Here is a 16,144-nt window from a genome sequence, read left to right on the forward strand (position 1 = left end):
ACAGCTCCTGGTTGGATGAGCAAAGATACACCTTATTTGAATAAATTAAAGACAAGAATTCGCCTTCACCATAAAACTTTCTACACAGGAGTAACAAATCAGATTTGCTCTTGCAATTCTCCAAAGACGTCTTTGCACGTCTTTGCTTTTCTTTCCTTCTTCTTCTTTTATATTTGTCTTAGGTAAATGAATGTATATCTCTGTTGCTCTGCAGTTTCTGTTGTAATTTCATACGTTGTCTTCTATTGGATTAAACTCTGAAATTCTGTGACGTCTGCACTCGTTGTTTTCTGTGTGGTTTCACTTCGGCCCGCCAGGAGAACCTGGGATCCGTAAGAAGATTGAGCCAGAGATTTTCCTAAAATATATTATAACTTAAAATCTTCAACAGTTTATACCTGTGCGGCAGCAACGGAGACCTGCTGCTGCTGTTCAGAGCTACGCAGGTGTGTGTTAGAATCATGGCGCAAAGAACTCTGCATAGTTTCCCCCCCAAACTAACCAAGTGAGTTGAGGAATGGTGTTGGATGCAGGTAATGTTAGCTAAAAGATGTCGAGCTAACACCAATACATCACCTTAAAGCTTGTTGACTAGCAGCCTGTAGGCTACCAATTTGTTTATGTTCAAAAGTGTGTAGTACTTGTTACATTGAGTAACGTTTTTGGAAAAAAGGTGCTGATATGAGTAGTTTTACTGCACTGTACCTTTTTCTTTTACTTGAGTAGTATTATTATTGCTATGTATTCATTTCGCCCCCCGTTAAACTCATCAGGAGCCGGGACTGCGATTAATCTAGTGCAGGTTTATATTAAACTTGCACTAGATTAACAGCCAGGTCTGTGATGATGAACACAAAAACTCTCTGCTCAAGGTGCAAGTAGCTAAGTAAAATGTAACCGAACATTAGTGTGGGTGTAAGCATATATTTGACCGTGTGTGAATTGGAGGAAATGCACAATATATGCAAACGTATGCATATTTCTAATAAAAAGTAGCGTAGTTGTTAGCTGCATTATCAAACCGCTCTGGAACAGAATTAGTCCAAACTGATTCAAGATTGATTAAATGAATTGATTGATTGAAAACCTACATATTAATGGTACATTTATAGCAACAATGAGTGCATGCAAACTTCTGACCTCAACTGTGGCTTGTGATAAAGGTTCAAGTTACTAGTGCATACATAAACATCATAATTTATTTAAAGTTTATTCAAAGTTACATACTGTAAGTGTTTAATAAATTACATACAGAGTAGGGCTGGACATATTTTTTTTTTCACTTCAGCTGTTTTCCTTTTCTTTAAAAAAAAAAAACAAAAAACAAGTTGACCGCAATTTAAATCATTTTTCCAAGATGCTGATTTGAATAAAGTGAAAAGTAGTGGGTAAAGGAGTCGTACCTTATGTTTGAGTGTCATAATTCTTTTGGCAGCCTTGCCTCAGTTGAGTGTTAAAGGGACAGTTCAAAAAATTTAACATCTGAGATGTGACCACCAAACCATTAAAGGTTTTGGTGCTAATAATCGACAGGCTAGGCCAAAGGCGCTACTTATCTAAAGGACACTTCAAGAGGAAATTTAAAAAAATGAAACTAGTGCCTCATTATCCTCCTGTGCTGACATATGGCTGAGCTGCTAAATACCTTGAGTTTGTGGGGGAAAAAAAGGAGAAAACAGTTTAAATCATTATAAAGGCAAAATAACACCCACACTGAACAAAATTAAACTAGAAGACCAAGATTTAACAGTTAAAAAAAAACCAACAACAAAACTATAAAGGAATTTATTGAGCAAACAAAGAGAAGAGCTGGTAGTGATTTGTGCGTCTTAGTGAATTATTGGGTTGTTCCTCGCTTGTTAAAGTAGTTTTCGATACTTGAGTTGAGAGGCAGCATGTGCTGAGCAGGGTGGGAGATGTTTTCATTAGGAAAGAGCTGATCGTGCTTCATCAAGTCAGATACTGAACAGCTGCCAAAAAGCCCATGATCCTAATTTGAAACAATGCTTGACGAGCCACCATAGGCTTCAAAAGTAAAACCCTTCACTCGCTCATTTATCACACCGTCTTAATTCAGAGTTCCTGTTGAGCAGTAAGCTTTTCCACACAGCTCAGCGAGTAGCAGCTTTGTTTGGCTACACGTTTCAATGTGAAAGCTTAAACTAAATAAGCTCAAAAACTATTGAACGTGACGTTACTAGACCGTTTGTAATTTAACTGCTGCCACATTACCATTCCCACTTTATGTCAAGCTACAGCTACAAACTTTGAAAAAATAAAAAATAAAAATCTGAAGGAGGAATTGAAATATTCCAGGCTTTGAGCGTTTCAAAACACAACCGTCCAGCTAAGCTAGCAACCTGTCCCCGCTGCAAAACATGGTAGATGGAGCGTCATGCTGTGGGGATGCGTTGCTTCATCGGAGACAGGGAACCCTCCCACAGGATTTGAATGAGCTACATTCAAGTCTTCGCAACAAAAAAGGTTGAAAAATGTGAAAAAGTTCGAGGGCTGCGAATACTTCTGGAAGGCGGTGTGGGTGCATTTACGACTAAGTCAGAACAACATATTTGTTTAATATTAACGAGCAAATACAATGTTTGTTTTGCCAACATTCACAGTTTAATTATGAGCAGATGTGAGCATGAAATGTGCTTGTAAGGCATTTCTGCATTATAATTGGTGATTTATTGTCCAGCCCTACTCCTGTATTTGTTGCCAAAAGCTAAGGGGATACAGAATTTAATGAACTCAGCACTGAAATCAAGAAATGGAACCAGTCCATGACTATTCTTTTTTTTATATTACCAAATAAAGGGCAAAGCACAGACTTATTTAGAAAAAAAAAAAAAAAAACGTCCTTCGCTTCAAATCTGCATGCAATTCTCCCAGTACACACAACAAAGATAGCTCAAATTTGAATGAAAGCAGCCGAAAAGCACACAACTCAATGCACATCACAATTCTTAAATCTTTTTCTCAGCCTGACGTAAAGTGATAAAAATGATTAACGGGACTCCCGACAGCTGATTTCCTCCTGGTTAAAGTTCATTCAACACTGAATTCAAATAAAATTAAGTGATTGTGCTTTCATAACCAAAGTAGAACAAAAAAAAATAAAAAATACAGAGACAAAAATGTACATCACTTAATTAACAAAACAAAAACATTAAAACTGTTATATAAAAATCTGAAGCACTTCTGTGGCAGTAAACAATTTACAAGATGGCTGGTAATGACCGCAGTTTAGTTACAGAGAAAGAACAAGACGACGGACGAACAAATATCACACAAACCGCGGCGAGCGACAACACTCCGCTCATCTCCGCCATCCACTGTGCATTCGTTATATTTTCAAAGGAGCCAGCAGTTCGAGGACCTGAATGCTGGTCATTAAGAAAAAAAAAAAAGAAAAGAAAAAAACAAGTCCACCATTTAATATGAGAGCAATGTTTTTTTAACACCAAATGTGAAATTCAAAGTAGAAAAGGATGTTGTGCAGTATTTTCAGAGTTTATGTCCACATTTTAAAAGCCACAAGTCCAGCTGTAGTATATTCCTCTGGAGCTCCCGATGCTTCTTACCTCTTTAGGAACTATGAGGATAAAAACAGACACGTGTATTTCAGTTTGAGTGGAGCTTCAGTCCATGGAAAACAGCCTTGTTCATACTTACCTCTTCCACCTGTTCTGTGAGGATGGCCTGCTCTCCCTGTTTGGACCTTGAGCCTCCACATGCCTGAAAGTTTGATGGATTGCAGCCCGACTCCCTCTGAGGCTGGCCTGACGGGAAAGACGGACGACTGTACAAAAGCACGTCCCCGAATTCTGAAGAAGAGGCATGAAGACAAACAAGCATGTGGGAAATTAAAACAATTGGATGTCTGCATATGACTCATCGACTTTGAGATGCTTCACAAGGCTTTTCTTTTCTTTCCACTCTTCCATAAAGGCCAGATATATGGAATAAACGACAATCACACAAAGGTGAACTCTGTTTACTAATTAGGGGACCTCTTAAGGCAGGTGGTTACAATCGATTGTATCTTGGGGTATCAAAGTAAAGGGGGCAGACTGTAATTTTCATGCTACACTTTTTACATTTTTACTGGTAAAATGTAAAAAGGGGAAATATAAACCTTTTTCCCTCTCTCCACCTCACAGTTTTGCACTTTTTTGTGTTTTTCTACCACATTCTGAATGATTATTGAACAGCACACTGAAAAATGTGAACAACTTTGACAGAATATATGTCAAGGTTTCCCCAGAAAATTTTTGCTAAGCCCCTGTGGTTGGCTGTGAGGGCAGACATTCATCCAGCGGCCCGTCGTGTTTTTGAGTTAAAAAATGTTTCAAGTTGACAGGAAACTTGATAATCATGGGTTACTGGAAGATTGGAAGATTAACACCTGAACAACTATAAAGTCTTAAAAAATGCAAAAGATTTTAAAAAGACTTAAAAAACCCCGTTATGCTTAGCCTGGTGGCCCGCCAGGCTTATAACAGTGTTAAAAATATTTCAGTAACGGTGTAACTTCTTCCATACCTGAATGCTGTCGGTTGTTGTTGTTTCCTTTAGCCCCCTGTGGAACCTTGTCCATTTCTTGACTCTCTCTCTGCTCGGTCGCTACGTCTCTGGCCCTGTGAGTCCCGGCGCTGCCTCGTCTGGCCCGGCCCTGCCCGGAGCCCATCCGAGGCAGAGTCGCCCCCCTCGCTTTGTGGTCGTCGTGGGACATCTGGTTCGTGAAATTTAGAGGCATGCAAGAGTCTGGGGGAAAAGCAGAACAAAGCGAGCGACCCTGTTAGCGCTGCCGGAGATGTACGCAGCAGCAAATTTCATGGTTTCTCGTGACTTTACCGTCGCTGAAGATATCTTTGGATTGGTAGTCCTGTTGTCCAGACTGGTTTGGTTTATGGCGTCTGGGCCTTTTGTGTGTTATCGCAGGACTCATGTTGCTGTCCGTCGACATGGGGCTGCTTGCTCGCTGGTGCCGCCGACCTGAATTCGTGACAAACTCTAGTTAGACACAAAAGATTAAACTGCACACAGTAATTTTGGACATTTTCTTAAAAGGCCGGGGTTATGTGCTTTCCAGCCACATTGCCCCAGGGCAGCCATGGCTCCAATCCACTGGCGTCATCATCAGAGTGTGAATACGCCCTTTCAGATCTCAATTTAATTTAAAGGCGTTATAAATAAAATATATTATTATCATTATTATAGACAAAATTTGCAACTTAATCCCTTTGAATTGGGCCTCTGTTTCTTTAAGAACATCCTGCTCTTCCCAACACTCTGCCTTCAGGAAGTCATCACAACATTGCCCCTCTATTAATGTTTCAACAATGTTTTTACCAGCGTTTAATTGAGAAGTAGCTCGTATAATGAGCTCAGCAGACATGCAGTTCCACCGGGTGTTTGCTAAATGCTGCTGGCTAGTCTGAAGGAGCTGAGTGTGGGTGTTGCCGAATGTTAAAGCTTGGAAACAGCAGCTGTGAGGAGGAGCTCCATCCTCGGTCCCCCTCAACATGTTTTGCACAGGTGAATGGTTGCCACGGGAGACTAAAGGATCTCTCAAACATGCAGAAAGAATCAAAGCAACACTCCAGGTAGGTTTCTGATGATTATGTAACATAACTAACCCCTTTAAATAGATAGATAGATATTTTCTTTTTATTTTTGAAGTAGAGTTGAAGATCTATTGCTCAAAACTGAAGATTTGAAAAAAAAAAGAGACTAGTTTTGGTATTGCCTGCTTTTGTTGCCAGAAGTCTGCGACCCTACTTTGACATTTACGTTGCCTACTGTCCTAGACTTGGACAGACATAAAGTCATATTATAAAGTGAAAGGAAAAACAAACAAACAAAAAAAAAACAGGAGGTGTATTGAGGACAAACCACACATCTGTCTCACCTGGCACCTCTGGGTACCTGCACATGCGCAGGCCTACAATATCCCTGGAAGAAGCGACAGCCTGGTTGAAATCGCCGTCTGTGAAGAAAGAGCCCTCCGATGTGCTCACGACGCTGGACCTGCCTGACGAGATGTTATCCTCAGACGCCGAGCCCCAGCTGTTGACCATAGACCCTGTGACCGATCTGTCCAGATCCCCGGTGCTGGAGGCCGGCGTCTGCTCCAGACCTTGCAGGAGCAGTTTGTGCGGAGAGACGTGGTGCGGCTGCTGCTTGTGCTTCAGGTGGTGCTGGGATTGGCTGTAGAGATCTTCCGCCAGCGCGGCCTCCGTCTCCTCGTCGGCTTCCTCCTCGTTCTCCTCCGGTCCATCTGTGTCCAGTATTGAGCAGTAGGTGTGGGCGAGGTGTTCGGCTCCATCCTGCAGGCCGTTGCTAAGGTCTCCCTGCGGTGGAGCGGCGGGTACGCCGCTGCAGGACGCTTCAGTAGTTGATGAGGCTACTCCTCTGACCGGGGGAGTGGGGCAGCTGTCCAGTCTCTCCTCTGGATCAAAGCTGGTAAGAATAATTATGGAAAAGACAAGGTAGAGTCTTAAACCAGTGAGGTGGAGTGACAGTCGGAAACGGTTTCTGAAAAATACACAGTGATTATTGGATTTGGAAATAAGCTCAGCTTTTTTATATATATACACTGCTCAAAAAAATAAAGGGAACACTCAAATAACACATCCTAGATCTGAATGAATGAAATATTCTCATTGAATACTTTGTTCTGTACAAAGTTGAATGTGCTGACAACAAAATCACACAAAAATCATTAATGGAAATCAAATTTATTAACCAATGGAGGCCTGGATTTGGAGCCACACACAAAATTAAAGTGAAATGTTCCCTTTATTTTTTTGAGCAGTATATAAATAACCAGATTTTCTAGAAATAGCTCCAAATATACCAAGTATTTCTCATACCAGGCAGCTAAAGCAGACTTGACGGTTGCCACAGCAACATATCAAGCAGGCTGCAGTCATTGGCGGTAACCTCCAACTGAGTAAGGACGCCAACTAAAATTTCAACCCCATTTTATCATATCGTTGCCTTAGCCTTAAACTTGTGGGGCATTAAAATGACCCATAACATGTGAGGTGGTAGAAAAAAGATCTCATATAAAAAAAAACTGAGTGTTACATTCACTGTCGCTACAGTAAAACACGGTGGTTGCAGCATCATGCAGTGGGAGTACCCAGGTGAAGAGGAGATGGTACACTGGGAAATAATGAAAGGAAAACCCATTAGAGACAGCTAGAGATACAACAGAATGCTGTGGATCAAAGCCTAGTAATGTCTCAGAATGGCATGATCAAAGTCCAGACTTAAACCCAAGTGAGCTGGAGATGTTTAGTGAAGAATGTGTAAAACGTCAGTTTCTACAATTCGAAGCTGATAAGGACAGACAAAAGATTTACAGCTGTTGCTGTGGCAACAGGTCGTTACATTTATTGTTGAACATGACTTGTATAAGTTACTATGAAGCTGCTGCATCAAAGAGTCACGCACTGCGTCTTTTGCCTTGTTTCGTACCTCCTCTCCATGGGCAGACTGTACTCGTCGCAGTCCCAGGCGTTGGGATGAGGATCGGACACGGCGTCCCCCCAGTTCATCGCGTTGTGTTTGGGAATCTTCTGGGCCCGCATTCCTTTCCTTTGATTTTGACTCCCTGAGAAAGGAACACGCTGGAAATAAACGCAGGCCGGTTCTCTCGTCGATATCGACACGGCGCGTTAGGACGGGCGATGCCCTCACCTGAGGTGCTGCTGCTGCTGCCTCTGTCGGAGCTCTGATGGGAGCCTCCTGTGCTGTGGTCGCGGGTCTGGTTGTACGGCATCGTCTTGGGGTGGATCATGCCCTCGCTTCCCTGCAGATCTGGAAACATCTTTTGTGTGAATTTTGAAATTTATACAAAGCACAGAACATTTGATTTGCTACGTACCGTTACAGCGCTGCTCGGCTGTGCTGTGCTGCATCAGCGCTGCCATCTCTTTGGGTATCGGCGGCAGGTTGGGCGGCTGCTTCCAGCAGGGTATGTCCGGGGGCTCGGCTGCACAGCCGGCGGCGGCGGCAGCCTTGTTTTTAATGTTGGCCTGTATGAGCTGCGTGGTGGCATACGGTATGGGCTCGTACGTGCCCGACGAGTCGCCTCCCGGGCTCGTGTAGCAAAAGTTGGAGTTGTTGAACGTCTTAATCTCAGTGAGTTTGCTGGAGAGATTCACGTCGCTGTATATGGGGGTCTCAGAACCAAGCTGTCCCCCCTGCTTGTTTTCTGGGTGGTTTCCATAGTTGGCAATGCAGTCAGCTAAGGAGGAGAAACAAAGCAGCACATGAACAAAGCAATGGCACGAGAGGCTATAAATCTTCAAGCATTGCTGCAAGGTGTTGGTGTTTTATTAGTAATAGAGGCTGTATTTCAGAAGCGTCTATGTGAGCTATGAGGTGTGTTTTTGTTTTGCTCTAACCTGGTCGGCTGTATGTTGTCATGTTGCTGTCACTGGTGCCGTTGCCATTATTGCAGCAGTTGATGCTGCAGTCCTTATGATTGGCACATGCGTTTGGCCAGTTGTCTGGCAGCCACAGCTGGTTCAGAGGCTCGCCCATGCTGAGAGGGACAGGCCTGCAACAAGGAGGATCACAGCGCCGTCAATCTAAGACCCACTGATATTGTTTATACTATACTATAACAGAGCGAGCGGCTGAGACCACTTCGAGCGTGGGAAGACATCTCCCCCTAGTGGTTCTGCAGGGTAACTGGCATTTTCTCGTGTAACAACAATGGGACAAAAATATCAGTCACCTGCCAGCTCCGCACACAGTATCTCCTCTTTGATATGCCACTGAGAAGACAAAAGCAAAGAAAAAAGAAAAAAGACGTTCAACCTTGATGAAAAATAAAAGAGAAAGTGCCAACAGTGAAGACAGCCATGAACAGCAAGCGGAGACAGTGGGGAAAAAAATGTGAAGTCAAGTCTGCACACTTCAATACATGCTTTCTTTTCTTTAATAGATTTGTGTTTAGCTTATCTTCATTGCATTTACTCATTTCGGTACAGTAATTTAGTCAGGATAACCAGTATTGTTGTGCTGATAGACCAGGTTACGACTAGACAATCTACTGTGCACGTTTATGTTATTCCTTGCATAAAATGAGCTCCTTATAATTCTGATTGCCTCTCTTCATTTTATTTAGAGAAAACAAACATAAATCAGAAATCAATTTTCATCAGTTTGAACTTTAAAGCTTTTAACTCAGGATTTCTAAAAGATCCTATTGGCTGCATGAGCTGGTTATCAGTTTACCCAGAAAGTTAAAAAAAATAAAAAAATAAAACATATTTATTTCCTAATCCTAAACAGAAATCAGATTAGGCTAAAACTGGCATCAACGGGTCGCCACCCGAAATCGGTATTGGAAGTTCGTCGTAAAATCCCAAGTCAGTGCATCTTTAGAATGAATAGGATTTTTTAAAAAAAAGTTATTCATCAGGCTATAAAGTACATACCTGTAGGTGTAAACGTAAAAGATGGGACTGTGGAGAAAAATGAGGGAGGAAAAAATTAGTAAAACCATAAAATATTAATAATAATAATAATAATAATAATAATAATAATAATAATAATAATAATAATAATAATAATAAAAACTACTCTTTTATTGAAGATATAGACTGCTGAGTGCTCTGGACACATCACTTGACGTGTGCTTTTAAATATAAGCTATGAGCCTCATTTGCAAATGCTGCTTGTCTTTTCAATTTGAGTCTCCAGGTGAAGGTTAATGAAGGGGTCAGCCTGACAGACAGCAGAAACACTGTGGCAGATTTAAGCTTGGCAGCTTGACAAGCTCTTTACCTCTAAACACTGTGGTGCACTGACAAAATGGCGCTCTACAAATATGCGATTAAAGGCCACCGAATGTCAACACTGCCTGGAACGCAAATATGTCAAAGGATGATTAGACCAGAGACCATTTCCCCCCCTTTGATCTTCATTTGCTTATCACCAGGAAGATTTCCCTCAATATAATTGCAATGATGACTTGTGTGTTGTGTGGTGGCAAAATGTCAGTGTTTGATGGCCACCTTAATTATAATATTATTCAATACAGGCACTCCAAATGGTAATATACTTTGATATCCCGAGTCTCTGCAAATTATTTCATGAGCTAAAACGGTGAGGGGACACGGGAACACACCCTTCCGGATGCCGGTGTATGTGCTGCTGAGGCCACTCCTCTTCTTGCGATGACGGTACAGCCACACGCTGAAAATCATGAGGATGAGCCAGCAGGTGGCGCCAATGCCTGCGATAAAAGCCGGCTGCTTCACCACCTCTGAGATCTGGGACAAGGTGCCTCTTTTGTCGCTGATGTCCATCATCTGGCCGGCAGAATCTGACCAATAAAAAGCAGGAGGACAGGCTTGAACGTGAGTACGGAAAGAGCTGTGTACGTAGAAAAAATGAAAATAAAAATGTGAAAGCTATCCAGAAGTTATTGACAACCAAGTGGATTTAATATAAAAAAAAAAAAAACGAACGAGAGGAACAGAAACTTCAAACTAAACGCCACCCAGCAGTCTGCTGTCCCGTTCAGAGGGAACAATTACCTAATTGAAAGAACGCCACATCGCTCTTGACTCCTGGGCCGGCACCGTTGCTTGCTGCAACTTCTACGCTGTAGCGAATTCCTGGAGCCAGACTGGGAATGAGCACAGAGAAGGTTGACCCATCCACCGACTGATTCACGTGGTAGCGGCTCTCGTTACCCAGGCACCAGATCTGTGGAAAACGCAGTGACAAGATGACGATGTTTGCCAGAGGGACACACTCAACAACACAGTGAGACAAATTATAAAAAAAAGAACCAGAACAGATTTGAGCTGTGGTATTTTTAGACCTTGTATTCCTGAATGATTCCGTCCTCTCCCCCCTCTGGAGGTGGCTTCCAGGAAACAAGGATAGCAGTCCCATTGGCATCGCTCTTCGTGACTGTAACACCCTGGGGAGCTCTTCTCGGGGCTAAAACAGGAATACACACACTTGGCAACAGGCACATGAAGGAAGACTTACCTGATATGGCTTTGCACTGAATAAAGCAATGCATCATTTCTCTATTGCAACAGGATTTGTTTTTAATAACACAAATATTTACTGAGCCTTGCAATAGTGTTCATACACATTGAACTTAATCAGTTTGTCACATTACAACTAGAAACTGTGATCATATTTGTTATGATCATCGCACAAATAATCTACACAACTTCTGATAAATAAACTTTAAGGTAATCATAAACCCAACCATAAGCTAATAAGTAAATATGACCCACCAATGTGTGATTTAATTGTGCACAAATGGCAAAACTGAGACTGATTAAACTGGAGATCTAGCAGTAGAGATGTGTAAAGAAGAGTTAGCCTGTGCTAAAAGCTTACAGGCTAAGATGATAGCTTGTGCTGCCATCTTAGCAGCACAGGCTAATGTTAAATCTGTCTTCTGAAAAGTGGAAAGAGTGTGGCACTACTGTAAAGCTACCGAAACACGACCAGTCACCTCAACTTAAAGGATTTATCAAAGAAACGGTCAGAAGGCCAATGGTAGGCAATGGTAGCTTAGGCAAGAACATCTGTTGACTGACGATTTTCCTTTCTCTCAATATCAGGCCTTTATGGAAAAGTGGCAAGAAGAGAGCCATTGATGAAATGAAATCAGACAAAATCCAGTCTGAAGTTTCTCACAAGTCATGTAGGAGGGACAATAGGCTGGAGACACACAGGCAGAGGTACTATGGAAAAGTCTGCATCAAAACAAGGTTGGAAAACTTCTGTCTACAGACGCTCTCCATCCACTTCCGCCGAGTATTGAAAGAACCATGGGCAAAAAATGTCAGCCTTTAGACATCCAAGGTTGATAGCAACACACAATCAATGGAAGAGGGATGTAATTGCAGCAAAATGTACTTCTACAAAGTAATTTCTTTTAACTCACTTTTGAGATTTTCGTTTTCCTTCTACTTCGCCATTTTACGTAACCCTGTGTTCGTCTGTCTCATAAAATCTGAAGAATGTTTAAGTTTTGTAGCTGCAATGTGTGAGAAAATTCAGGACGTATGAGTACTTTGCAAGGCTCTGTAGCTCCAGCTGGACTTTCTCACCTATATTTAAAGAAACTGTTCTAAGAAAAAATAAATTACCTTCTTCCAATGTCCTGACAACCTTCACCTCACTGTCAGCTCCTTGGAACTCATCAAAGAAAGGTCGCACTTTGAACTCGTAGATGCATCCCTTCTTTAGCTGACTGATCACCACCCCGTCCTCCGGCAGGGCACGCACCTCCAGAACAGCCCACTGCGATTCCGGCTGCCCGTGCTCCGCGGATACCCTGTAAAGCACCTTGTAGCCCTGGATGTAAGGGGACTGCTGTTCCACCTAGGACCCATTCAATTCAAGTAGTTATTTACCCCCTGAGAGGCAATTTCCTTATAAACATATAAATTAATAAGTGCATCACATAATATGCCTTTAAATGCGAAACCAGTGCAAGTCTTGGTTTGCGTTAAACATCCCGTAGGAAGGATGTATTAAAGCTTAGTAACCCTACTTCTCCTATTAACTTCCACAGATGAAATGTGAATTCTCTGTGCAAACCACAATCTGAGGTCATTAATAGTTTCCACTCAGCATGGTTTGAGGAAAAACAAGCAAAAAGACAACTAAGCACTTTCCGTTTAAACCGCATGATTTTTGGCAAAGGGTGCCTGAAAGAATTTCTGAGCAGACACCCACACAGAAAAATGCTGCTGGCATAGTTGTATCTGTATGAAGCTAAACTCAATGGGTAACAAAGACCAATTCATTTGTTGCCTCTCTAAACCAACTCTCTATCATCTTAGCAGCACGTAATGTATAACAGAGTATTTTTATAATTTCTTTCAACACAGTAGACAACTGTGTTGACACTAACCACAACTTAGTTTCATATCTGATGAAAGTGCGGTCGCTAATCTATCAGCAACTCTTATTTTCCGAGGCTGGCTATTGACCCAAAAACAAAAGACGTGTGTTCGTGTTTGACTTTTTGTCTCATTTGTCTTAATTCCGGGAGCTGTGAGGGCGTCTATCTGCAGTACGGCCAACATGATGAACTCACCATCCAGTGGACCCGGACAGCTGAAGATGACAGGACTGTCGGTGTGTGTAGGTGGATCACAACATCTCCCAGTTCTCTCTGGATGTGACGGTGGTCCACCCCCTGCATGGTGGAGGAGCTGTCTGTGTGTGGAGCAAAGGAAAAATGTTAAACACTAAACATTTCAGAAGTGTGGGATTTTATGGGAAAGACCAATACATATGTATGAAAAATAATGGCATGGCAATAAATTGGAAGGAAAAATTTTAGATGGGTTTTCAGAACTTTTCACAAATAAAAATCTGAAAAGCAGAATGTTTTTCGGGGTCATGTCGCTGCTATCTTTGCAGGGCAGTTCAAGATCAGTCAGGCTCGATGGAAATCGTCTGTATACGCAGCACTTTTCCAACGGTGGCCCTGAATTGCAAACCACGTCCACAAAATCATTAAAAACAAGTACAAATTTAAAAACATAACATGTTTAGTCATTTGTTCGTGTGGTTCAAGTCATGCCACGGTGGTTTGGACTTTGACTAGAGAGGTGGTCTACAACCTGGACGGGTCGCCTGTATGTCAGAGTAAAATATGCAGTTGGTCGCCCTGGATTTTATTTGGGGGTATAAAAACAAAGGGGTTTCAATTCAGAACATCATGTAAAAAGCTTTGAAAATGATGTATGACTTTACTGCCACTTCACAACTTTGCGCTACTCTGTCTTGGTCTGATGTCAAAAAAAATCAAACACATCAAACTTTGCGGTTATAAAAATAAAAAGTTTAAAGAATCTGAATACTTTACCCGCTAATATCAAGCGAGTATCTGAAATGAAACGTTTCTGTGAAGTTTAAGGTGTTTGCTAGAAGCGAAGTGAAAACTGAGGCCTTACACTTACCTTGAGTTCTGACTGAGTCAGAGATTGGACTGGGATCACTAAGGCCATAAACATTACTGGCTCTGACCATGAAGAGATAAACAGTTCCAGGTTTCAGATTAGTCAGAACATGGGACTCAGTCTTCACATGCTCTGCTAATGTCACCCATCTGTTTCCTAACGTATAGCTGCGGAAAGACGAGGAGAAATCAAATAGGATACATACATATAACAAAATATGATGTGAATTCAAAAAGAGCACAAATATATCTAACCTGAATGCTTCAATTAAGTAGGATGTGGGCGCTACGCCAGGATTAGGGCTGGATTTCCATGACAGCGTGACAGACGTCCGGCTAACATCAGAAACTTCAGGTTTAGACGGAGCACCAGGAATCAGGTGGGAATCTTTGGGATGACCAGACTGGACAACAACGCCAAACTCTGCCACAGAGAGCGCAACAAATTTACCAAAGTGTGAACTTTACAGTAATCCTCAGGAGGAAGAATAAAATCCCTGCGTATGAATAAAACACCTTCCACTTGCAGATACGCAGTCCAGGAAGCCTCTCCACTCGGACTAGAAGCAACACATGTGTAGAACCCTGAATCGCCCAGCTGACGAGAAAAAGATTCAGGTGCGCAGGTTAACCGGTTGACATGGCGACAAGCCTGGTCTTTGCAATTGCTATTGCACTTTAGGCCTTACCTTTGCATAGTGGATCTTCAGTGACCCCGTTTCTGTTAGGGACATCCGAGAATCCACCGGAGAGACCACTATGCCGTCCTTCTTCCAGTGGACAGCGGAAGGCGCAGCGCCAACAGTTTGGCAACCCAATACTACCGTGCTGTCAACGGGAACCGTCTGATTGGCGGGACCCTGGCGGATGACGGGAGGGGGGTGCTCTGATCCAGCTGTGAGAAAACAAAAAAAAAATGGAAAAGGTGGGGAAAAAAAAAAAACGACTCGATGGGAATATTTCTCACATTGTACATTAAACACAGCAATAAAGCATCTGACTTGAACAATGTATCTTATCCTGTTTAGAAAAATAAATGGATAAGGATTAAGTAGACTCTTATTTTTTACCTCGTAAAAGAACAACAAAAAAACTGCTGAGTTGTTTATTTCAACTCATGTCTTTGGTTTTGAGACAGCAATACGTTCATTTGTAACCAAACAATGGATCAAAAATTGTGTATTTGAATTTGTTGGGTTTGAGAAACAAGAAGAGCTTCACCAAACCTCTTCTACAGGATAACAAAAGTATGGAAAATGATGCTGAATATTTAAATGTCAATGCTACATGAAGTACTTTAGTTCAAGGGAACGAGTCTGTTCACCGAAAAGAACACAATACGCCCTACTGTCGTTCAACATTCACACTTTGACCAAATAGGGAAAGAGAAAAGGGAAAACACAGAGACTGCTAACTGCTAGTCTTTAACAAGACTTTGATTTGTTTAAATGTTAGAAAAATAAGTACAGAAGGTCATGCTTAAGATATTAAACATCAACTGTGTCACATTAAATTTTTATCGTCTGCTCTTTTTCTCCTAAACTCCCGTCTCCCTCTGTTCGCTTTTAAAACAAAAGACCTAAAGAGGTTAAAAAAAAATAAAAAAAAAACTAAACTAAAGTGCAGGTCATTAGAAATTGAGCTAATGCTCAAAAAAAAGGGTCAAAGTTATAAACAGAGAAAGCTATAAAAAGTAAGAAAGATGAGACGAGCGAAAATAAAATGAAGTGGAGAGGAGGCAGAAAGAGATAAGATGTGAAAGATATTGGGAGGAAAATTGGTAAAGCAGGAGAACAATAGGCTTAGGTGGATGTGCAGGGTTTCGAGGAGAAAGAAATCAACTTTTCCCCTCCAGCGGAGGGCAACTAATCATTCATTGGGTAGAAGGTACTGCTGGAGCCGGATCCAATCATGACAGCAAAGCCCAACTAATAACAGTTCCACTTAGATAACAGAGCTCCCTCTCTCACACACATTAAAAAAAAAAAAAAAACCTGTGAGTGGGGGTGAAGGTTTAAGACAGCTAAATAAATAAAAAAAATAAAAAACACTCCTGTTCCTCCTCCCGCCCCCACCACCCAAAAAAAAAAAAAAAAAAAAATGATGAAAAAATGTTTTAAAAAGCGCCCGGGGTAATGTGAGCCCGTTATTACCATACAAATGCACCTC

General features: G+C 41.8%; 1 protein-coding gene across 6 annotated transcripts in view; it reads right to left on the reverse strand.

The window, feature by feature from the left end:
• Positions 1-1,318: 1,318 nt before the first annotated feature.
• LOC106961157 (roundabout homolog 1-like) overlaps positions 1,319-16,144 on the reverse strand; it is a 113,194-nt gene continuing 98,368 nt past the window's right edge. For all 6 annotated transcript variants that reach the window (XM_015054697.1, XM_015054696.1, XM_015054698.1 and 3 more), the window contains 20 exons: positions 14,665-14,870; positions 14,492-14,573; positions 14,231-14,399; positions 13,977-14,143; positions 13,106-13,227; positions 12,150-12,384; positions 10,856-10,977; positions 10,566-10,737; positions 10,154-10,351; positions 9,462-9,488; positions 8,756-8,795; positions 8,421-8,575; positions 7,898-8,260; positions 7,711-7,830; positions 7,489-7,624; positions 5,915-6,465; positions 4,858-4,998; positions 4,546-4,767; positions 3,676-3,827; positions 1,319-3,595 (listed from right to left, as the gene is read on the reverse strand). In XM_015054697.1, the coding sequence (XP_014910183.1) occupies positions 3,581-3,595; positions 3,676-3,827; positions 4,546-4,767; positions 4,858-4,998; positions 5,915-6,465; positions 7,489-7,624; positions 7,711-7,830; positions 7,898-8,260; positions 8,421-8,575; positions 8,756-8,795; positions 9,462-9,488; positions 10,154-10,351; positions 10,566-10,737; positions 10,856-10,977; positions 12,150-12,384; positions 13,106-13,227; positions 13,977-14,143; positions 14,231-14,399; positions 14,492-14,573; positions 14,665-14,870 (3,395 nt within the window). In that variant the 3' untranslated portion in view covers positions 1,319-3,580. The remainder of the gene's footprint in view (positions 3,596-3,675; positions 3,828-4,545; positions 4,768-4,857; positions 4,999-5,914; positions 6,466-7,488; positions 7,625-7,710; positions 7,831-7,897; positions 8,261-8,420; positions 8,576-8,755; positions 8,796-9,461; positions 9,489-10,153; positions 10,352-10,565; positions 10,738-10,855; positions 10,978-12,149; positions 12,385-13,105; positions 13,228-13,976; positions 14,144-14,230; positions 14,400-14,491; positions 14,574-14,664; positions 14,871-16,144) is intronic.

The sequence above is a fragment of the Poecilia latipinna genome, unplaced genomic scaffold (genome assembly GCF_001443285.1).
Source record: "Poecilia latipinna isolate Pla-1442-1.1 unplaced genomic scaffold, P_latipinna-1.0 Scaffold1272, whole genome shotgun sequence".
In the NCBI taxonomy this organism is placed as follows: domain Eukaryota; kingdom Metazoa; phylum Chordata; class Actinopteri; order Cyprinodontiformes; family Poeciliidae; genus Poecilia; species Poecilia latipinna.